At 32.8% G+C, this 24,015-nt stretch overlaps 3 protein-coding genes and 1 non-coding gene across 4 annotated transcripts; 2 read left to right on the top strand and 2 right to left on the bottom strand.

The window, feature by feature from the left end:
* Positions 1-2,142: 2,142 nt before the first annotated feature.
* LOC108331217 (protein trichome birefringence-like 13) lies at positions 2,143-5,526 on the top strand. The gene is made up of 6 exons (XM_017565867.2): positions 2,143-2,663; positions 2,732-2,912; positions 3,611-3,751; positions 4,273-4,393; positions 4,777-4,911; positions 5,056-5,526. Exons 1-6 carry the CDS (start codon positions 2,246-2,248, stop codon positions 5,317-5,319), a joined length of 1,260 nt encoding a protein of 419 aa, XP_017421356.1. The 5' UTR covers positions 2,143-2,245; the 3' UTR covers positions 5,320-5,526.
* Positions 5,527-5,759: 233 nt separating this feature from the next.
* LOC108337002 (putative branched-chain-amino-acid aminotransferase 7) lies at positions 5,760-8,308 on the bottom strand. The gene is made up of 9 exons (XM_017573441.2): positions 8,196-8,308; positions 7,907-8,087; positions 7,599-7,775; positions 7,248-7,379; positions 7,069-7,164; positions 6,771-6,887; positions 6,520-6,615; positions 6,311-6,423; positions 5,760-6,096 (listed from the first exon to the last, which is right to left on the bottom strand). The coding sequence occupies exons 1-9, from the start codon at positions 8,240-8,242 to the stop codon at positions 5,982-5,984; spliced, it is 1,074 nt and encodes a 357-aa protein (XP_017428930.1). The 5' UTR covers positions 8,243-8,308; the 3' UTR covers positions 5,760-5,981.
* A 1,613-nt stretch (positions 8,309-9,921) lies between these two features.
* Positions 9,922-9,993, top strand: TRNAK-UUU (transfer RNA lysine (anticodon UUU)). Its single transcript has one exon. It is a non-coding gene; the product is annotated as a tRNA-Lys (tRNA).
* Positions 9,994-16,782: 6,789 nt separating this feature from the next.
* LOC108340103 (branched-chain-amino-acid aminotransferase 2, chloroplastic-like) lies at positions 16,783-19,968 on the bottom strand. The gene is made up of 10 exons (XM_017577332.2): positions 19,885-19,968; positions 19,194-19,297; positions 18,893-19,055; positions 18,602-18,778; positions 18,388-18,519; positions 18,185-18,280; positions 17,725-17,841; positions 17,533-17,628; positions 17,219-17,331; positions 16,783-16,940 (listed from the first exon to the last, which is right to left on the bottom strand). Exons 2-10 carry the CDS (start codon positions 19,232-19,234, stop codon positions 16,826-16,828), a joined length of 1,050 nt encoding a protein of 349 aa, XP_017432821.1. The 5' UTR covers positions 19,235-19,297; positions 19,885-19,968; the 3' UTR covers positions 16,783-16,825.
* Positions 19,969-24,015: the final 4,047 nt, after the last annotated feature.

Consider the following 24,015-nt stretch of genomic DNA (forward strand, 5'->3'; position numbering starts at 1 on the left):
AACTAGCTTTAATATTTAGGTCTCAGACTGTTTTCTATATTAACCTTATTTTAAGATATTACTTGAATATCTAATTATGAGTATTATTAACTAAAGTAAAATGAATTTTCCTTCCTACCGAAAACTTAGATCCATGAAAATAAAGATATCTGTTACCATGTACTTGTATATTATATAGTATTGTACAAATTATTTTCATTGTGCAAATTATTTTCATTGTCTTATTCTTAATCCACTCTCAATTTTTTCTTCGTTATTTATCTTTTTTAGATTTGAAAAATATAAACATCAAAACTTGAAATAAGTTAAAGATTTTTAAATTATATAAAATTTAGCTTGAGATTTTAAATTACACTTGCAAATATGTAAAAAAGAAAAGAAAAGAGTGAGTGATAGATTTGGTGAAGCTACGAAAGTTGAAAATAAAATACATTATTAAACCTTAGAAATGACTCTAAGTACAGGTCTAATCTAATTATTATAAACTTTAAATTTAATTAAATTTTCATTACTTTATAAATTTAAATGTTTTCAATCAAACTTTTATTAAAGTAAAACATCATTTTAAAAAACTTTTTTTAAAGTATTTTATTTAATTTTGTTAATAATAATTGTAGTGATCGATTTTTCTTTGACCTTATAAATATTAATCACATTCGTCTTCAGACAAATTAGGCCATAACACACGGGGTGTTGTTGCTTACCTGTCGTCCATAACTAAGTGTAGACTACCAGAACCAAGTGTTATCTATTAGAACCACGCGACGTCTATCGAGAGCTAGGTGCCACATACTGAGAGTTATGTGTTACTTGCTGAGGATTATGTGTTGCTTACCAAAACTAGGTGCCACCTGTCGAAGGCTAGGTATCACCTAATCGTTTCTACCCCGACCACAAGCTTACCTGCATCATTGTTTCTACCCGGTCACAAGTTGGCCTGTATGATCACTACTATCTGCCATAAGTCGATATGTTCGATTACCTTTCAGACTAATGGAATACTACTCTAACTTAGCAGAATCTGAAACAAACAACTGACTCATGAGGTAAATGGGCTATTGAGCCCACCTAGGCCCATATAGGTGAAGACTCACAAACATATAATTAGTACAACCATTAAGGTAAATAATTAACGTTCATCATTAAAAAATTAACTACTATCTATTAACTTGGACATAGTGTTTTTTGCATACACACTCCCTCAAGGATGTCTTAAAGAGATGTGGACTTCAAACATTTCGGTATGAAGAGTAAAGAATCTTTACTAGGAGAGGGATGGCAACGGGTCGGGTCGGGCACGGGTAGTACCTACCTGCAACCCGACCCGTCGGATAAAATTGTACCCGCTACCCGATCCGCTACCCGTCGGGTACCCATTTAAAAAATACCCGCGGGTACCCGCGGATACCCGCAAAAAAAATATTTAATACATATTTAAAATAAAATTTAAATAAAATTACAAAAAAAAATTATATATATATATATAATATAATATAAATTAAATATAAATTAAATTAATTTTAATTAAATTTAACCTAATAAAATATAATTTTATTTTATTTTTAATTAATTTAATTAAAAAATATATAAATTATATTTTTTTTAATTTTTTGCGGGTAGCGAGTAATATACTACCCGTATCCGACCCGTTTAGAAGCGGGTATTAAAATACCCACTACCTGTTATCCGCGGGTAGTAAATATCCGCGGATAGTTACTACCCACTGTGGATTTTACTCGCGGATACTATGCCCACGGGTAAAATTGTCATCCCTAACTAAGAGTTTGAAAAATCTTTACAAAATATATTCACTTTCGTAAAAACAATAATTATGTTTTGGACTTATTAAACAATTTTTTTTTTCAATTTCTTTATTTTGATGATCAATTTGTTTTTATTTGAGAAAAATGAATTAATCAATAAGTAAAAAAATATTAAGAAAAAGGAAAGAAAGAAACATACAATTATATTATGTCATCAAGTTAAAGATTAAATGATAGAATACTTATACAAATAAATACTTAACAAAACAAAATTTAACGAAGAATTGAATTAAAAATAAGTTGTAATTAAAATTTAGGTAAACCTAAAATTTAATAATGTCTTGTGGATATATAACTTTCACTTCATGAGAATGTATGGAGTGTATGCCAAAAACAGGATTATGAAAGAAGAAGTGTGGCAAGGAAATTGAACAACTGCAAAAGTTGGAGAGAAGAAAGAAGAAAAAGCGAGATGCAGAAGGATGAAGGAGGTTAGCTCATCTGGCATTGGAATGGCCACAAGGGAAGCTTATTCGCAAAGCCCCAAGAAGAAAGTTCCTCTCTTTCCTCTTCTCTCTCTTCTCTGCTTCACTTCCATCTTCCTCCTTCTCTCCCAATTCAGAACCACCTCCTCCCCTTCCATTGCCCATTCTCTTCCCACCTTCCACAAACACACCCAAGCTTCCTGCAATTTCTCCGACGGAAAATGGATCAGTCATCCTCCCAGAATTCCAACCTACGACCACACCTGCAAGGAGATCTTCAAGGGCTGGAACTGCCTCTCCGCCAACAAATCCAACGCCCCTCTTCTCCCCACCTGGCGCTGGCAGCCCCGCCACTGCGATCTCCCCCAATTCCATCCCCTTAACTTCCTCCGCGCTCACACTCACACCGCCATTGGTATACCTTCTCACTTTCTCTCTCTTCTTTTGTTTGGGATTGTCAATAATGGGTGTTCAGCAGTGCAGGGTTTGTCGGGGACTCGCTCAACAGGAACATGTTTGTGTCTCTCTTCTGCTCTCTCAAGAGTGCCTCCGAGGGACAAGTCAAGAAGTGGCGCCCCGCTGGGGCTGACCGTGGATTCACCTTCCTCGCTTACAATCTCACCATCGCCTATCACCGTACCAATCTTCTCGCTCGTTATGGTAGGTAAGCTTGCGTTTTTCTCATTCATTACTCTTTCCTCTCCTGTTTTTCACGCCTGTTTTCTTCTGGGTCTTGTTTCAAATGATCTGCTGTTTCTATACGAGGACATGGATTGCGCAGTTTTCATGTGAAAGTGTTTATGTACGGATTCTAGGATTTTCGGTTTATTATTATTTTTTCAGATGTCATTGTTTATGTTATATTATGTCCTGTTATATAATTAGTGTCAAGTGTTCGACTGCAAATGTGAATGTGAAGTTTTTCACATTAGGTAGAAATGGAAAAGTTGAGAAGCATGTGAGAAAAATCTTCAAACATGACGCTTTAAGGTTGTTTTGGGTTGATTCTGTTGTTAACTTGGTTGAATGGTTTGCTCATAGCCCAGGGGAGATGTCCTCACTATCTTGGGTCCTAACCTCATTGCTTTCATTATTCGTAACAAAAGACCATTGTAGACTGTTAAGTTGTTTTTTAATTGAAGACAAAATGGAGATAAATTGTTTTCATATATAAGTTGTCTTCGCTAGTTAGTATGAAGAGATTATTGAAACAAGCTAAAATGAACTTATGAACATGTCATAAGCCATTTTCATGGATAAACTCAAATAAATTTTGAAAAAACACTTATAAATTCCCCTTATATGGTTCTAGTTGTTGAGCATTGTTAACTATTATTGATGTTGTTCTTCTGTTTGATGCAGCTGGTCCGCTAGTGATAAAGGTGGTGCCTTAGAAACTCTTGGATTCAAAGAGGGATATAGAGTTGATGTTGATGTTCCAGACAGCACGTGGGCAAAGGCTCTGAGTTTCCACGATATTTTAATTTTTAACACGGGACACTGGTAATACTAGAATGTTTCTATAGTCTCTTTCTGTAAATGGGGCATATATTGCAATTTGTAGCACTTTCCCATTCGTTATTTGATCTTTGAAAATAATGAGTGGGAAAGAAGTATGTTTTTGTCCTATGATTTTGTCTTGTTACATTGGAATGTCTTCTTGTGTGTGCATTTACTTGATTTTTGAATTTCCTCAATGGGTTGCAAGGCTTAAGCTGTATCTGTGTCAGTTTTATTATCTGGTTTCATCAGTGCCCATGACTTTTATCTGGTTTCTTTTAAGCAATGCGTATACGTTAATGTCTTTCATGTATCTGCTTGGTTGTTATTTTCTTTTGTTTGGGTTGAGTTGATTCCGGAGTTGTTGCTGGTAATTCAACAATTGAAGAATACCTTTTGAGTTTTATGTTTTTTACTGCTTGCTCCTCACTTTCCTTTGTATAAGCTGGTGCTATTACTGTTCTTTGGAAAACTAAAAGTATACGAGAGGATATTAGTTTTTTTTATCTGGTTTGTGTAAACAGGTGGTGGGCCCCTTCAAAATTTGACCCTGTTAAGTTCCCCATGCTTTTCTTCAAGAATGACCAGCCGGTAATCCCTCCAATACGTCCAGATCAAGGCCTGGATATGGTTTTGGAGCACATGGTAATGTCTTTACTTTTTATTACACTATAATGGTAGTGGAAGTAGTAGGAAATAGGAACTTCTGTAATTTATGGCTCTAAGTTAACGTAAGTATGAAACAATTACGTACGTGGTATCTTGTTAACTGACTTTAGTGCGTTTGCTCATGCTGAACTCTGTATGTTTAGTTCCATAATGCTTTTACCCATCAATGTATGGGTCTGAGTTTCATATATGGATGAAGTGTTCAGGATTGAGTTGTAAAACTGTCATGATTACTTTTAGAAGATTTTCTACATTAGTCTGATCCCTTATACTTTCACCAATCCACTTACGAAATTACACCTAGTTTAAGTGGGTATGTGATTGATCAGCATATTTAATAGAAAGTGGTTTGTTTGCAGATAAAGTATGTGGAGAAAAATGCACGGCCTGGTGCAGTAAAATTTTTTCGTACTCAATCACCCAGACACTTTGAAGGAGGAGATTGGGATCAGGGTGGTTCCTGTCTAAGGGATGGACCTTTGTCGATAGAGCAGGTGGTTCATTTAGTCAATTATCTTTTTAAGCATGTTTTTACTAGAACAGTCATCCAATGAGTGACATACGTGATGTGATAATTTCATGCTAAATTGTTACTAGTAAGTTGACCTAGGAAGTTTTGTTGCTTGTTGCTCTTTTAGGTAGAAGAACTTTTCTCCGTGAAGAATAATGGGACAAATGTGGAGACTCGGCTTGTGAATGATCACCTCTATAAGGCTCTCGAGGGGTCTGATTTCATTATTTTGGACATCACTCACATGAGTGAGTTCAGGGCTGATGCACACCCTGCTTCAGCTGGAGGGAAAAAACATGATGATTGCATGCACTGGTGCTTACCTGGAATTACAGATACCTGGAATGATTTGTTCATAGAGCTTCTGAATAGTAAGAAGTATCAAGCGTAGAAGTTTGATAAAGTAGTTATTTATCTATATTTGTTAGAAAAAGAGACTGACATTGTTCATAACGATTGTCTTTAACTTCTTCATCTTTCGTTAGCTGGCATGCTTTTCTCATTAGTATATTGCATTTTTTCTTTTCTCATGTGTAACCAAAAGTTATTTTTGAGGATCGATGAGATGAATAAATACACTGTCGAATCAGGCCTTCAATTTTTTTGTCTACTCAATCGCATTAGAATGTCGTCAGCGTTAACGAATGCTTCTAAAAAGCTAGAAAGGCGACATTTAAGATTTAAGATTATACACACTTCAAAGTCTAAATGTACCAAAAAAAAAATGAGTATTGTGATTTCCTGGCAAATTGACGTGCAACTAAGGCGAGCAAAACTAATACCAGTAGTTGGAATATTAAGTTATTAGAAACCTATCAAAAAGATGAAGTATGATGAAGTTCTTTTTATTTTTATTATATTGTGCAAAATAGTTATTCTTTTCATTTATTTTCAATATATTTTCCTCTCCCAATAATACATCCGAGTCAACATCGTATTGGGAGGGGAAAAGGAAAGAAAAAAAAAGAAAGAAAATAGAAGTGAGGCACGTTTCGTGCATATCCGCATAGCTAAAAATCCGAGTCAAGCCATAGGGCAAGTTGTGCAAATCGATCAATCTATTCGAACTGTCCAGCCCCTTGAGTCTTCCATAGACCCAGTTTGAATTCCAACTAGTATTTTCCGCAGTTTTTGGGACAATGATTCTGCTCCAGTTTTGTATTCAACTCTGCATTATCAGTATTATCAGCAATTTGTTAGTACAACAATTATTAGTTGTTGGGAATTTTCAAGAATATTAGGAAAGATAACGGACCAGTAACCAAATTCCTACTGAAAAATCGAACTTTCTTTTAACAATGTTTTTAATCTCACACGTCATATAACAAATAAAATTTTAATAGAGTGAGCATTAATTAATGATCAGCATGGACACAGTTTACCTTGTTTCCGTGAAGGTTACAGATGAAACAGAGTTGACAACAACTGCAGTTCCTGTGCAGAACACTTCATCAGCATCTAGCATCTCCTCCAATGATATGGCACGTTCCATGACCTGAAACATAATTCAAGTATTCGTATTCTTAGTAACCGAACAAATATTGCGAAATCATTAATAGGGTGCATTTCAAAGCTTACGAAAAATTAATACCTGATACCCCAAATCTAAGGCAATTTCAATGATGGATTTTCGTGTGATCCCAGGCAGAATGGCTCCATTTGTTTCCGGAGTGCAGATACTATTACCCTTCACAACATAAAAAGGAAAATGTGAAGTACAAATAAAGATCAAATTGGGTTATCTTATTATGTTGTTTTCTTCAATAATATTTTGTTGTTCATTCTATAACGTGTCTTGATAACAATCTATTCTGGAATATTAAAGTAAGGTTGTTGGTTTACCTTCACAACAAACACATTGCATGCAGAAACCTCTTCTATGTTTTTTCCAGTTGAAGAGTCCAAGAACAAGACATCAGAGAATCCATCAGCCCTCGCTGCAGTGGTTGCAGCATAAACCTACAATGCATATACACAGTCAATGAAGAGCGAAATTCGTTTAAGGGATTATAATATGCCTTATGATTTTGTCTGACTAACTGTACATCAATTTCTTGTATTACCAGCAGCATATATAAGCAAAATGGACCCGCTTTCACTAAATTAGAGAAAAGTGGTACAATGGCATTGATATGCTTACAGGGGCATAGTTGGTAACACTCTTGATCCCTCCGGTTCCACCAGTGCCAGATATTGCTCGATAAAACTTACTCTCCACTTTCAAGTTCAGTGCACCCTGTCATAAAATTGAAATTTAGTCTTGATATGAAATTTCATTAAATATTTTCTCTATAATAAAATCGATTCTTTGTAACAGACCTTGTGGTAGTTAGTGACAGGACAACAATAAACAAGTAGTGTGTACTCTGGTGCAGGAACCACGCTTAAAGAAGCTCCTGTTCCCATGAGCAATGGCCTAATATACAACGATCCTTTCCCTAGTGGAGGCACCTGTTTCATATTTGAAGATCAGTTCAACTTATTTTTCAACTTCTTACAGGGAAAAGACAAAAACAAAAAAAAAAAGATAGAAGATTTTTATACTGGTTAAGTATTCTATGCAGTAGTAGTGAAAAGGTAAATAGTTTATGTACTATATTAAGGTTCAAACCTTGTTTCAGATTAGTCACCATCATTAAACTTTGGAGATAAATAGGAAGAAATTAGTACCCAACGTTTGTTGGCAAGAGCTGTCTGTTTTACAGCGTTAATGAACTGATCAATGGATGGGGATGGCATGCAAAATCTGTCTGCCCCTATCTTCATTCGTTGGGCATTCTGTTCTGGTCTAAACAGCACTATGTGCCCATCTTCAGTTCTATATGCCTTAAGCCCCTCAAAGATTCCCTGAAGAAAAGTTACAGTAATTTGTGAGGCTTGAGCTAGAATTTGATCAGAACATGCTTAATGTGGATTGTGCAAACATTGTATGATTGATAGAAGCTGATGAATTGAAGCAGGTACAGTGTTGTTTTAACCTGTCCATAATTTAATATCGTGGCAAAAGGGTTGATCTCTATGTTTCCAAAGGGAACGAGGGATCCTTCAGCAAAGTTGTCTCCTTTTGCACATTTCATGACATACATGAAATCTGTCGGAACTGGATTGAATCCAAGCTCATCCCAGTTTATGTCAGTGCAGTTTTCAACATCAACACCGCTTTTTCAGACACAAAGTTAAGGAGTTAGAATGAGGAATATTATCATAAAAAACAGAAAAGAAAAATACCATGTTTGAATTGATGGAAAATTTGATGTGATATTGTACCTTTCTGAATTTCGTTCACAGTTCCCTGAAACAGAATGGAGAGTCATGGTTGGGAACTGGGGTTTTCCTGCAAAGCAGAGAGCAAAAGTTGATGCAAGCAATGAAGTTGTGTCTCCAATGATAATATATATATATATATATATATATATATATATAGCATGCAATAACTTCTCCAATTTTCGAAAAATTAATATATTTACATCAATATCCCCATTTAATTTTGTTTGACGTAGAAGACTTCACTAGTTTTTGTTTTCGAAATTATTTTGATATTAAAATGCCACAAATCCTCTTCGTTTGACATGATACGTATCAAACTTCTCCATTAGATTTTGTTTCCGCAATTACTTTTCTTTCCTGAAAATTTTGTGCTTAAACCATACTAATAAAACTAGTCAGAACACGTGTCAGATGTGTTTTCTTTACTGTAGGTAATTATATTAATTAAAAAGATAACATTAAAAGAATAAAACAATAAAATTATTTTAATTTAAAATAATAGTTATTTAAAGGATAATAGAAAGATATTTCAACACTTACCCTCTTTTTCAACATATATAAATTTATCTTAACCCTTCATAAATACATATATATTTAAAATACATTGACCTTTTTATGATGAAAAAGAAAAGTTGGTGACTTTGTAGGTTCCTTGATATTGTTGGGATAAAAGAATATATATTTGTCCGGCCGCCAACGGCTACATTATCCACCTACTCAAACTTCATTCAGTTTCAACACTTACCCTCTTTTTTAATTCGTTAAGTTTTACAAGTTTGACTTAGTTTTATTCAATTATTTTAAATAAATTTATTTTGATCATTTCTTGTTTGATTTTGTGGTCAAACAACATATTTAATTTTTATTTTCAACTTATAGACTAATTTGTTATATTTTCATTCTTTTTTTAACCTATCAGTCAATTTGTTTATTTCCCTTACAATAAATTGATTTATGAGTTGGAGTAAATTGAAAATTTTAATACAAATCAATCAAAGAATTACATAAAAAGACATAATATACTAGTTAGGTCATCATATTGATAAAAATAATTAAACAATAAAATACTTAAATGAAAATAAAAAACATATTAAACATTCAATAAAAACAAATTTGTTAATAAGAAATATTTAAATTTATAAAATGCGATAGTATTTTATACGATTAATAAAATATATTTTAATTGGGATTTGAGTTTATCGGACAATGTATATCAAATTCTCTCTATTTCCACACTTAATATTTATAGATAAAAATATATATTAAAATTTTAAAATAAAACCAACTTATAAGTGAGACGTCTAACATTAGTATATATATTATAATAACAGTATTAGATTCAACATGAAATATACATATAATTTCTACGAAATAAAAATGTTACAAAAGATAGTTTAATATTTTAGAAACTATAGAATTATTCATTAAAAACTCGAATTAATATATAAGTGTCACATAAACTTTTTATAGGACACACCACAAAATTCATTGAAAGAAATTACCAACACTTTCAAATGCAACTCGTTATTATATAAAAAAGTAATGATAAAATTAGTATAACTTAAAATGAATAATTATAGTCTTTAAAGATGAAAATTGAAATTAACCTTAAAATGCCAACGATATGAATACAGATTAAGATGATAATGGCTCAAGCAAAGAAAGAAAAAGCAATTAAGTTTATAATATTTAATAAATAGCTTCTTGAGAAGATCTTATAACGTGAGCCGTCTTAGCTCAGTGGTAGAGCGCGTGGCTTTTAACCACGTGGTCGTGGGTTCGATCCCCACAGACGGCGTAATTTTAGATTTATTCTTATAATCTTTCCTAATTTGGTTGAGTTTTGCTTTCTATCTTCTATTCCTTTTTGAGGAAAAATACAAGGAAAGAAAATGCAAGGTATCATAATTTTTTTTTGCTATTTTTTAAATAATAAAAAAGTTGTATACTTTCTCTCTAAGTATTCCTCTCTTTCAGTGATGTTGGAATAAAACCTTCTTTGATAAAAATTTTTTTTTGTCTAATGTATATATACTTTTTCTTTTTTATATTTAACTCAATAAATCCAACTCTAAATCTTTATCTCTTTTTACACAACAATTGATATAAGTTGATGATTCAAATTAATAATTTTACTTTTTAACTCATTTTATCTACTTTGTAAAGAATGTGATGAAATGATATAAGCACTTTATTAAACTAAAACTTAAAATTAAAAATAGTCTAAAAGATTAAATTTTATGTATGGTGAACAACTCATAATACACAAGAGTGATTATATATATATATATATATATATATTTAAAATAAAAAAAATAACAAACTTATTGATATTTATGTCAAAATAAATTCTCTTGTACATCAAAATCAGCACTAGTCATGGTTACCTTATGAAATCACACTCTATGAGTGTGATTCCAACACAACACCAACTTTACGTATCGTAGGTAGAAGTAATTTTTTCACAAATGAATGACAATAAGAACTGTACTATGAAGATAAATGTAACTATTTAACCACCTTTGTTATGGTTTTTTAATTGAGATTTCTAAAACTTCATTTATCTCCTTATTTAAAAGTGAATAAATCTTTACTCTATGTCTAGTGCATGACATAATTTCTTGCATGGTGTAGAGGTGAAAAGAGAGTAGCAAAAGTTGATGAAAATGGAGGGAAATTGTGTAATGTCACATTTGCTAACTTGTCTTTCTTGCCTTCTTTATTCATAGCTGCGAGAATCGACATTTGCTTTCTCTCATTTTTGCGCTCACAAATCTACTCAAATTGTTTGAAACAAACATAAACAAAATTAGTTCTTTTATCAACATGTTTTTCTTATCAAATTCTATCTACCTGTATAATAGGTCCACTGAACCAAATACCATGTAAAAGATGGAACAAAATTTTCAAAGTATATCAATTTGCCACACTTTCTTTTTAGCAGAGCAACAATCTAACAAAATCATGGAGAGATAGAATGTTTTGACAACCCTTCTTACATAAATTAATCTAACTATCTTTTTTTTTATAGATTATGCATGTATATATTAACGTTTCATTCCATTGTAGTGTAAGTTCATAGGATCATTGTAGAACAAAATATTTGCATTTGAACAAAAAAAGGAGGTAAATTGGTTTCTTAATAAACATAATGGCTTGATACCACTTTTAATCCCTATTTTCGTCTACTTTGTTTAATGTGAGACTCATTTTTTTCGAGTAGTCAATGTGATTCTAATTTTCGTAATTTATGTTCAATTTGACCTTTTTTCATCAGATTAACCGTGTGTGCCACATGTAACCACGTGTGTGCTACATTTGTTGTCCACATGATTTTTTTTAAAATTTTTCATTATTTATTTTAGATTTTTACTTAATTTAAAAAAAAAGTTGTTCATCTGTAAGTCAATATTGTGTCATGTGTCAATATCAGTATCATGTGTCAAGTCAATGTTAGTATCACGAGTTAGTGTCAATGCCACGTGTTTGTATCTTATATTCAATCGAGTCTACATTTTCAATAATTTTGTTCAATTAAATCTCAATTTTTGTTAATTTTGCTCAATCTAGTTTCAGTTTTGTCCCTTTCTAAAATAAGATTAAATTAATTTTTTATTAAAATTCACATATTTATTAAATATTGCTATTATTATTTTTAAACCAAATCTATTTATATTATTGGAATATAATCATTAGATTTATGTTTGATTTTTTTTACATGTAAAAGGTAGGGTTAGTGTTGGTTTAAAAATAATGAAGAATTTTTCTTCTACTTTTAAAAATAACAAAGAATTTTCATCTAATTTTACAAATGAATTAAAATTTCGCTTCTAATTTTAGAAATACATTATAATTTTCCTTCTAATTTTAAAAATAATGAAGAATTTTTCTTCTACTTTTAAAAATAATGAAGAATTTTAAAATTAAGAAAAATGAAAAATTTTCATTTTAATTTTAAAAATAATGATGAATTATCCTTCTAATTTTTAAAATAATGAAATTCTTTTAATTTTAAATAGAATGAAGAATTTTTAATTTAATTTTAAAAACAATGAAGATTTTCCTTCTAAAATTTAAAATTGGAACTAAATTGAAAAGAATTAACAAAATTTGGGATTAAATTGAACAAAAAAAAATGAAATTGAATTGAATACAAGACACTAACTCATGACACTAATATTGACACATGACATTAACATTGACATGTGACTTTGATACTGACGTGACACATGACATATATACTGATTTGACATATGACACTAAAACTGACTTAACCTATGATACTAACATTGTCACAATATTGACTTGACATGTAAACAACTTTCTAAAATTAAGAAAAATTTGAAAAAAATTTAATAAAAAAATTATATTTTTTAAAAATTAAAAAAATCACGAACTGACATGTAGTATACATGGTTCATCTAGCGTTAATGATTTAGACAATGTCATGAAAAATGATTAAATTGAACATAAATTACGAAAATTGGAATCACATTTAACACGAAAAAAAAAGTAAGTCTCACATTGAACAAAGTTGATTAAAATAGGGACCAAAAGTGGTATTAAGCCTAAAAGCAATGCTTTAAAAATATTTCTCTTTTAATATTATAGTTATAATAAAATCATTTCCTTTATAATATCAATTCAAACCAAGTTTCTCGCATTAGAAGACTAAATCAGTTGCACTATAAATCCCGCTTTTGCCAATTTCGATCAACAAGATTAACTTATAGTTTCCTAGTTATTAGTGTCAATGACAACTCTCATTCCTTTCTTTATTTTGCGTCTCACGGTGCAAAGATTAAAAAGCTTAAAGTTCAACTTTGTACTCCCAAGAAAGATATGTCCTTGTCATTTTATCTTCTTGATATAAGAAAATAGTAGACAACCTTGTAGTTGTTAGGGCACCCCTTTCATTTGAGGACCACATTGAGCTATCTTTGATGGCTTATCCGAGGATTATAATAACTTCGTTACTTCTATCACCTCTTGTGTTCACCACAATCGAAGAAATTGAAGCTCTTTTACTTGCTCAAGAATAACGCCTTGAAAAACACTAAATCGTTGATCATCCTCCTTAAGCAAATAAGGTCTCTAGTTCTTGGTCCAAAAGATCTAGGCATGGTTGCTCTTATAACTTGTACTTATAAAGCTAAAGATGTACTCTGTAAAGAGACTTCAACTACAAGAACTTCTTCAACCTTCACTTCGTTAGCCACTCTTCACTTCAGGTAAGTAAGGTCCAATTATCTTAGAAACTTAGTGACCTGGAGAAAGAAAAGATGGGTAAGGTGACCAAGTTGATGAGTCAGGTTGAGAAGATAAAAGAATGTCAAAATAATGAAGCCACTCTAGACGATTCTACAAGATCAGTAACTATAACCCTTAAGGGTAAACAACATATGTCACTTTGATCAAAGTTGGTCATTCAAAGCATGGCCAGCTAGCAACCCATCTGCATATAAAAGTCAATTCGACTAAACAAGTCGATCATCACCATAATAAAGTTTGTCACTCCTTCTCAATAACTCAGATGAAATTTGGTTCGAATATCAATCGAAAATGTCTGTTGCACATGATAAAACTTTCGAGCTTGGGAGACTTATGTACATACCCAACTTATATCGATACCCAATCCAAGAAAAAGGCTTTTAACTTTTAATTAAAGTTAAGCAGTTTTTACTAATGAATGAGCATTTATTACATATAAACGTTGCAACCATGCTTTATGAGTTGATTATTAACTATTATTACCAAGATGCCCAAGAATAACATTAGTATTCTCCTAATTCCATATAAGGAGCTAGAATAGGAACATACCATTCACTAAATCACTCTTCTTACTTTCACTCATACATTAAACAAATCCAAGAAACTCTTACTTAAGCATTAGAGAGTCTTTTGCAAATGAATCTTCCCCTATTTAGACCAACCTGCATGATAAACAAGCCTTCAGGATTCTGCCACAGGTCTTGTCAAATTTAGAATCCGAACCCAATATCACTACTACAAAAATGAATTTCGACATCCATTATTTTCAACCTTTGACGTCAATCCAAACTTTGATGTCTTAGTCGAAGACGTCAATTTGATGTCGGACTAAAAAGCGATGTCAAATGACGTCGACCCTCAGCCAAATTGACATTCATTAATGATGGCCAAAAGAGGACCCTGCGTTCATGTGCACTTAGCGGTATAGGTTCTGCCGCTTAGTGCACCTGGACGCCAAACCCATTTTGGTTGTCATTAATGCGCTAAGCGACACGACCTGCACTACAAGATGCAAATTTCTATGAATGAAAAATGGAGGGGAAAATTGTCGGTTATGTTAAAGGTCGGTGTCAATTGACAATCAAGTATGTATCCAAAGAATAATACAAAATGATCTTAACCAATTTTTTTTCAAATTTATCTATAAACTTCAGCGTACTCATCCTAGCAAATTATGAAAAATAACTCTTTTAAATTGTCCAATAAGACAATTTAAGATTTAATACAAACATTAAAAATTTAATTATTTGTGTTAAATCTTAATTGAGAACTAAGTTTCACTTAGTGTTTAACTTTCATTTCATACCTCAAATATTTTAAAAATTTAATAAAAAAGTAAAATGGCAAAAATCAAACTAAAAAAATTTTCCAACATAAAAACAATAATGAAGAAGACAAACATAACCAATGACACATACAAGAAACAAGACACAAAGTACATTAGGAAAACTAAAAATCCATATCCAATAACCAATTAGTACATTGCAATGTATATGTAAACCAAGAAACTAACCTTGTTGGAGGGTCGAAGATCGTTGTCGCAATTAGAGAGTAGAGTGGAGTCGTTGCCAACAATGGAGAGTGACAGACTCGTCGTCGCCACCGATGGTTAGTATCGAGCTCCTCGCCGCCACTGTTGGAAGTGGGGAAGCTTCAACTCTCCTTCAAAACATCACTGCATGAAAACACGAAATCAATTGATTAAAACTAAAATAAAATTCAAACCAAGACATCGAAAACACATACATTTGAGGTAAATGACCCAAAATCAACTTTTGTTCTTCCTCGCACTTGTTAACAAAGCTCCTAGTTCACCTGGAAGATAGAGCATGAAGAAACAATATGGCTAATATTGCTTTTTTAACTTTTTGAGTCCATATGACATCGACACAAATGTTGTCCTATGTCTTATACCCATTAAATGTCTATTTTTTGGGCATATGACGTTTAATGGGTTTAGATTTTCACTTTCACACTCAATATTTTACTAAATTAAACACATTTATACGTCGGCCTACTCGCCCTCAACGTTTAAAATGGTACTTTAGTAGCCAAACGTTTTTTCGGTTCAATTTTTAATAATTCCAACATAGTTATACATAGGATATAATGTCGGTGGGTAGAGAAAGCTGACGTTGAAGGGAATATGACATTGGTGGAGGAGATAGCCAACGTCTAAGAGGTGATTTCATTTACAACAATGCCACCGGATAAATTTTTACGTTGGCTATTTTGTAGTCTGACGTTAAGCACATGATGTAGAAGGCAAATTTCGCACTCATGTATGAACATTATATGCCCATAGTGGGATTGATAATGAGGTTCCAAGATGAACCATCAATCCCTTAAGCCTTCCATTGAGATTGAACAATCATTCCCCTAAAATCTTGACTGAGGGGCTTATGTTCCTATCACACCTAATAGTCTCACATCGTTTAGAAATCGAGACCAAAGATAGTTTAAATACTCTTTCCTCCTTCAACCCTATGAGATGTCTTTTAAGGACAAAACTGTAATAAAGCACAAACTCCAAAGTGGACAACACCTCCAGATCAGAATAGTGGCACCCACCATGAGGTAAATAAGCCCCCAATTGAGGATGAACAATCATTTTTCTTAAACCTCGATTAAGGGACTTATGTGCCTATCACTTTCAATAGTATCATATTGTTTAGGAATCGAGGACAAATACAATTTAAATACTCATTTCTCCTTTTATCCTCTGACTCCTATTAAGGATAAAATCATAACAGAGTACATACTCCAAAGTAGACAATATCTCGAATGAGAAATGATTAACCCTAACGTTATTTCACTGTCGAAACAAAATTCTATTGTTTTATTGCATTCCTTGTCACTTCACTTTAATTTTTTAGTTTCTTTTTTGCTTTTGTTCGGTTCACTTTTGTTATTTGAATTGGTAAAATAAAAATGAAATATAATATGAACCAGTGAATTTTACCTCTATTTGATTTCTTTTACTCCAGTTTCAAAATTTGCTTTCTTTTACTCGAGTTTAAAAGAATAGAGATGGATTCTTTATGCTTCATTTTATTATATGATATTTATAAACAATGATAATGTTTTATTATATTACATTTCAGTCCATTCCATTTCATTTTAACCCATTCACCATTCCTTCAGTTGAAACATAAACAACTAAAATGTATTCATTTATTAATAACAACTAATAAGGAACAAATAAATGTGAGAGAAAAAAATGCACAATAGAATTACACAGTTGATGAACTTCAAACCTTTATTACAATAAGAGAACTAGAAACCTTTATTACATTAATAAACTAAAAAAATGACTTTCAAATAATAACTTGTTAGGATGAAACAGAAGTTATCTTCATTTAAGAGATTGTGACTGTCCATGACTTTGTATCTTCAAGACACCCTGTTTGAATTCCAACCAGTGTTTTGCGTAATTTTGCAGACAATGTTTCTGGCCCTGTTTTGTAATCCCTCCTGCATTTGGTCAATGGTAAAGACATAAGAGAGAATATATTTTAAATAAATAGTTGAATTATGATACTTATTAGTATAAAAAATTGAATTTTATACTTTTATAGTTGACATCTACTGAAAAATCATCATATTAATGAATAAGATTAAGTTTGAAAATAATCATTACAAAATAAATAATTTTATCCTATATAAAAGTGTAAAAAATGCGTACATATTATCTGAATTGACGTAATATATTGAAAACAAAAGAAATAGAATAATTGAAGCGAAATTTTTACGTTGTTTCCTTATAGCTGACAGATGCAACAGAGTTAACAACCACTGCAGTTCCTGTGCAGAACATTTCGTCAGCAACTAGCATTTCCTCCACTGATACGGCACGTTCCATTACCTGAACATAATTCAAGTAAGCCCCCCTCTGTAAGTAACTAAGCATACAATATTGAGAACATTTTTCTTTGTAGAAATATAGGTAAGGTAGATTCTCCAACATAATAGGTATATTTTCTAGAAGCAAGTTAATTTGCAGAAAATGAAACCATTAAGATTAATCAATATACGTTCGAATAATTGAACGAAAATGAATTAATACCTGATAACCCAAATCAATGGCAAGTTCAATGATGGATTTTCGTGTGATACCAGGCAGGATGGTTCCATCTAATGAAGGAGTGGAGACAGTGTTGCCCTTCATATGATTAAATTAAACAAATTTTGTTCAGACTATCACATGGTTTGGATATATAAATTGTTAATAGCATGCCCAAATAGATAATGTTCAGACCTTCACAACAAATACGTTGCATGATGATGCCTCCTCTATATATTTTCCTGTTGCTGAGTCCAAGAACAACACATCGGAGAATCCATTGGCCTTTGCATCAGTTATTGCAGTATAAACCTATGGCACAAAAACATATATGGATAATATACTTTATCAAGAGCATAATTATAATCTGAGGTAACTTTTAGTATGATCTATTATTTGACTTAGCAGTCTAAGTATAACCGTGCTTTTTGTTGTATTTGTATTACTTTCATCAAGACATATAAATCAGGAACAAAGTTTTGATTAACGTTCTTTTTCCTCTAACTTGATTTCTTCTCATTTCGGGATAAGTAAAATTATCAACCATTCAGAACAGATAGGTAAGAAAAGACAGTGTCAAATAAGTATAAAAAATTTATGTGTGAAAAAGTATCATTTTTCATGTTTTATAGATGTATCGGTAGTGCATGCTTACAGGGGCATAATTGGTGACACTTTTGATCCCTCCAGTTCCTCCACTCCCAGATATTGCTCGATATAGTTTATCCTCCACTTTTAAGTTCAGTGCACCCTGCATTAATTAATCAAGAAGAAAATATTCTCGAATATGAAATTTCAACAAGTTGTAAGTAGAATTTTCTCCTTGTATTGTAAAACATGTGGAAATCCAAAGGTGACCTTGTGGTAACTGCCAACTGGAGAACAGTAAATAAGGAAAGTATACTCAGGAGCTGGTGCCAAACCTAACAGTGGTCCTGTTCCAATGAGCAAGGGCCTAAGATATAGTGACCCTTTTCCTACAGGAGGCACCTGTTTCAATTTGAAGCTTAATTTGTTTTTCAACAGCTTCATAGAACATAGAGATTAATAGGATGAAGAAAATAATGAATACCCATCGTTTGTTGGCAAGAACTGTCTGCTTTACAGCATTGACAAACTGGTCAACAGATGGGGATGGCATACACATTCTATCTGCCCCTCTCTTCATGCGTAGACCATTCTCATCTGGTCGAAATAAAAGTATACGCCCATCTTCAGTTCTGTGTGCCTTAAGCCCCTCAAAGATTCCCTGAAGATTCACAAAGTTTGCATATTTGTGAGGCTTAGCTTCAAGTTCTTTGCACAATGCTTATTATTGATAAAATCTAATAAATCATTAAGCACTGCTGTCTGGCATAAGAACCTGTCCATAGTTTAATATCCCAGAAGAAGGGCTGATCTCAATGTTACCATAAGGAAGCAGTGATCCTTCTGAAAACTTATCTCCTTTTGCACATTTCATGACATACATGTAATCTGTGGTAACTAAATTAAATCCAAGTTCATCCCAATTAACCTCAGCAGCACTGATACAAAAGCAGGGTGACCAAACCTCACATTCAAAATCACCAATATTAAAGGATTGTACCATAAAAACATGATTGAACCAAGTTCATATATCATTGTCTTACTCATTAAAAATTAGGCAATTAATCGTTCAATACCTTTCAGAACCGTTATTGATGTTCCCTGAGGGGGGAGACATGGCTGCGATCACAGGTTTCTCCTTTCAAGTAGTGTCAGCTGATGCAAGGCTCCACACAAAAACCTGTATAAAACCAATCCAGCTGATGTCATGTCAGAATATATTACAGTAACCATCATTATAATATATGATAAAATTTATTACATACACATACACACTCTCGCACTTAGAAAGTTATATGTTTCAAAGTCACGTGTAAAACTAAATATCTGATCAAAATTAAAGACTTTTAAACATAAAAGTTAAAATTCACAAAAAAAAAGGGAACTACAGTTATAAATAAGAATTAAAATTCAAAATTATCATATTTTTGTCCAGAGATAGAATAACACGATGATTATACTTTAGGTCTTGAATCCCAGATTGACATAATGTTAGTGATCTAGAATGTGTACGAATGTGATCGTAGAAATTACAATAGCAACACGATTCACATTTCTTTTTCTTTCGTCTCAACCTTGGATTTTCTCAAATTTTCTTTCTTCTTTCCATCCAGGTAAAGAAAAGGATGCGCGTAGCCAGTGATAGATTTGGAAAAAAACATAGAAATTGGCGAAGGTAAAAATGGAATGGAAAGATGTGATTGTGAATCGGTATTCACTTTGAACATTCATTAGAAAGTGAGGTAATGGAATGAGAAACATGAGTACCTCGTAAAAGCTGGTACGAACTTTGTAGAGACGTGGGATTGAAAAATGAGAAGAGAAAGAAAAGCTTTAGATGAAAAAAATGGAGAATGAAACAGTGATAGATGCGAAGGGAGCATACTAGTGCATGCCTTTTATAATCAAAATCTGGAACCAAAGGGAAAACTAACAAGCACACGCTCCTCACGAATTGGACTTTAAGCACATATATGCTTTTCATATTGGTTAATTTAACTTTACTTTAATTTAATATATTGTATTATAATGTATCTATTCATATGTTATTTTAAGGTAAAATTTATATATTTTAACGTACAAAAATATATTTACAATACAAATAAAACAACCGATTATTAAAGGAGATAATATCAAAATCAATGCATAAATAACGTATGCTACATTACATAGTTTATAGGGACACAAGATGATTAAATATCCAAATAAAAAAAATATTTTTTAAATTATTACAAAAGTTTATTAATTTGAAAAAGAATTGAGGATGACATGCAACACTCACAATAAAATGAAAATTTTCCATTTTCTTTTAAATTTTTGGAACTATTTTTTTTCTAATTATTTTAAAAGTATTCATCACCCTCTCCTGTCTAATCAACCATATTTATTTGATTAAATCCCTTTAGTTGTTCTTATTTATGTAGGTTTTTTCAGTTTGATCCCCGTCGTTTTAAAATTTCCAATTGAGTCCTAATTAGTGTTAATTTGAATCAATTGGGTCCTTGTCGTTAAATTAGGTTAACAGGGGTTATGTTTTTGCTTGAGGTTGGAAGTTGACTTGTCAATTTTTTTAAAAGTGGCATTTTGAGACATTTATACGTGGCAATTCATAAAAATCCAGCCTCCATCTCCCTCGTCGGCTTCTTCGGATTCGCCTCCTGTGCCGCCCTCGATGAGCTCTCTGATGAGGAGACTGTCCTCCGCGAAGACTCTCGCACCCCTGGCCCCTGCCCCGCCACGCTCCTCGACTCCCCTGCCTCCAAGATAAAGCACAATCAAATCCCTCTCCCACGCTCCATATCCGTCAACAAGGTGGTGGTTTCGGGGTCGGTCCCGTTGTACGCCTTGGAGTCGCGCCTTGGGGATTGCGGTCGGGCAACTGCGATCTGTCGTGCGGCAGTGCAGAGGCTGTCGGGTCAGTCGCTGGAGGGTTTACCCGTGTAGGGGTTTGACTACGAGGGTTCATGCAGATTCCCGTTGGAGTGGCCCTCTGCTCAGCACGCTGCATAGTTGAAGTTCTTCTTGGAGGATCCTCTCAAGTACGATTCCTTGTTGTCGTTTTCAACAAGAATTCTCTTTTTCTATCTCTTTCTCCTTCGCTTTTTTTTCTTTCTTTTCCAAGTTTCTTTCCCCACTTTTTGTTGTTCCGATTTAGGGATTTAGGGTTTGTTGTTCTTGAAGAAGGCTGAAGGAAGATGGGGTTAGCGATGGAGGTCTCTCGCAACGATTTCGTTGGCTGTTGAGTGGTCTCTACGACGATTGTGAAGATAAACAACAATGGTGTTGGCGTGATAGTGGCGCGGATTAAGGTTAAGTGATGGCTTTGGGTGGTCTGGCGAGATGAGCATGGTGGTTGGCCGTGGCGGTGAGACGGTTGGCGGCAAGACTATGGTGGCGGCACCACTGACGGCATAGCTTTGCCCCATGTAATTAGGGTTTAGGGTTAATTTAAAATCCACCAACAAACCTTAATTACATTTTACATTAAAAATCCCTAATTTTAAATTATTAAATATTCTTAAATTCTACGTACAGAACTATGTGAATGCCACATTTAAAAAAGCTAGCCACGTAAACATCTCAGGTCAACAAAACTTAACTCCATTAACCTAATTTAACGGCAGGGGCCAATTAATTTAAATTAACACTATTTAGGACTCAATTGGTGATTTTAAAGACGTGGATCGTACTGTGAAAAAGAAGGGACAACTAAAGGGGTTTAACCTATTTAATGTTTTGTATATTTGATTGATGTTAGAGATATGTATGTATTTAATTAATACTTTGTATATTTGATTGATGTTAGAGAATATGTATGTATTTAATTAATGCTTTATACTATTTAATAATTGTATTAATATTTAATTTTATATTTATATATATTAAGGAAATCTTAATGTGAGGATTAATTTGTATCAGAGGGAAGGTAATGGCTGTCCATATAAATTTGGTACCTTTAATTAATGTCCACCAGGATGTTTGGAATATGTCTCTCTCCTTTATTAGAGGGAATATTTAGAAATAAACTTAAACTACTTTTTATAGGTTTCTTTCTATATAGTATTTGAGTTTACAAATTATAGATAGTGACAAAGTGTCGCCATTAATTAAAGCGATTCTACGTCTGTTTATACAAAAAAGGTTTTCCCCATAAAATAGAAAATTTAGCAAACATTTTGCTAAATTAACTAGTAGTTTAAAGGTATTAGAGATGATTTTTTTTTATTAAAATTTATATAAACATATCAGAAAGTTATGTGAAGATATGCACTTCATTTATATATTTTTAATTTTTTTAATACAAAATAAAAGTTTTAAGAAACAAAAGAAATATGCAATTTTAAATATATCAGTTACAACTTCCATAATTGATTGATCTTGATAGTTTTTCCAAGGAATCTTTTGAATTATGAGGATAAGTGACCATATATACAGAAAAGTTTATTTGACAACAGCTATTTGCCAACAATTTGACAACGCTACGTGACGTCTTTTCATTGACCAAATTTAATTAAAAAAAAGAAGAGAGAAATTATCAGTGAGAGGGCAAAATAGGAAGGGAAAGTTTACGAATTTGGTTTCACGCTTTTGGTTTTCGTAGTTTTGCTCTCACCTCTAGACTTCTTTCATCTCTGTTGTTGTGTGATCTATCGTTCTATCTTCTCTCTCGTTCGAACCCTAGTGCCATGTTGCGTGTGGTGAAAGTGTTGTGGAATTCGGTCTTGAGTTCTTTGATCACTGTCGTTGTGTCATCTATCCTTGTATCTTCTCTCTTGTTAGAAGCCTGGTTCCGTTTAACGTGTCATAACATTGTTGTGGACTTCCGTCTCTTTGACGTGACTGTGGAGCATTGTTATTTTCCCTTGTTGTTGTGGTTGTGTTTTTGTTGTAAGTCAAAATGCCCGAACCCTAACTCTATTTTGTATATTGGCGTTTTGGTGTTTCAGTAACCGTAATGATTTAACGAGTGTGGATTGTTGTTTTGTTAGTGCAGGTGCAATGGAAGCCAAAAAACGAACTGTAAGATAAAATTTAATTTTGCTTTTATAGATTATGTGTTATCCTCATAATTTTAGTTATTAATATAAGTTATCATCATTTTGTGTAGTGGCGCCTGCTTACCTCGATGGACTCATCGATCATTATTGAAATGAATCGCTTACTAGGAAAGGGTCATGTAGAGCATATTAGGATGACTCCATTTAGGTGGTGTTTGAATATTGAAAGCCCTATGGAGGTCAATTTGAAATTATTGAAGGTGATGGTGTGCAGGTGGGTCAGACATGACAATAGTTTTAGAGTTAGTCAACAATTGGTGTCATTTTCTATTATTGATGTGTTCATGACCACATGTTTAGAAATAGGTGGTTTAGAGATTCCCTTTGATGAATCAGTAGTTGGATTGGTTGCTGAAATGTTTAATTCAAAAACCACCACTTTGAAGGATTTGACGGACATGTTTAATGTGATTGTGAATGATAAAAACATTGAGGTTGATGTAGTATGTAGGTTATATATATTAGTTTGTTTGGTTGCTTTTTATTTTCCTAGGAAGTCAAGGCATGTTTGTAACATGCCTTGTGCAGTGTTAGATGACTTAGACAGTTTGTGTCTATACGATTGGTGCACCGGTGTACATAAACATATTGTACATAATTTAAATAAATGTATGAAGAAAATTATGAGAGGAGGTATCGCACAGTCACTCAGTCTTAGGGGAAATGTGGCAGTTTTGCAGGTAACTTGATTTTTAGTTTTTTATGTTAATGGAATGGAGAACATTGTAAAACAAGTGTCATTAAATAATATTTTGATATTGTAGGCTTGAGCGGTTGAAAGACTTTCTTTGCATGGTCATGCTTCTCACAGGATGTTCCCGCGCATATTGCGATGGTTCTC

Source organism: Vigna angularis, chromosome 1 (genome assembly GCF_016808095.1).
Source record: "Vigna angularis cultivar LongXiaoDou No.4 chromosome 1, ASM1680809v1, whole genome shotgun sequence".
Taxonomy (NCBI): Eukaryota; Viridiplantae; Streptophyta; class Magnoliopsida; order Fabales; family Fabaceae; genus Vigna; species Vigna angularis.

Bases quoted from the DNA above. Each gene is read 5' to 3' on its own strand.
- LOC108337002 (XM_017573441.2), bottom strand. From the start codon at position 8,242: ATGACTCTCCATTCTGTTTCAGGGAACTGTGAACGAAATTCAGAAAG. The intron at 6,888-7,068 runs GTAAGCATATCA...TATGCATTGTAG, and splicing joins GTGTTACCAACTATGCCCCT to GTTTATGCTGCAACCACTGC. The intron at 6,616-6,770 runs GTAAACCAACAA...TATGTTGTGAAG, and splicing joins GCAATGTGTTTGTTGTGAAG to GGTAATAGTATCTGCACTCC.
- LOC108331217 (XM_017565867.2), top strand. From the start codon at position 2,246: ATGAAGGAGGTTAGCTCATCTGGCATTGGAATGGCCACAAGGGAAGCT. The intron at 2,664-2,731 runs GTATACCTTCTC...TCAGCAGTGCAG, and splicing joins TCACACTCACACCGCCATTG to GGTTTGTCGGGGACTCGCTC. The intron at 4,394-4,776 runs GTAATGTCTTTA...GTTTGTTTGCAG, and splicing joins ATATGGTTTTGGAGCACATG to ATAAAGTATGTGGAGAAAAA.
- LOC108340103 (XM_017577332.2), bottom strand. From the start codon at position 19,234: ATGTCTCCCCCCTCAGGGAACATCAATAACGGTTCTGAAAG. The intron at 18,520-18,601 runs GTATTCATTATT...AAATTGAAACAG, and splicing joins TTCTTGCCAACAAACGATGG to GTGCCTCCTGTAGGAAAAGG. The intron at 17,842-18,184 runs GTAAGCATGCAC...TTTGTGCCATAG, and splicing joins GTGTCACCAATTATGCCCCT to GTTTATACTGCAATAACTGA.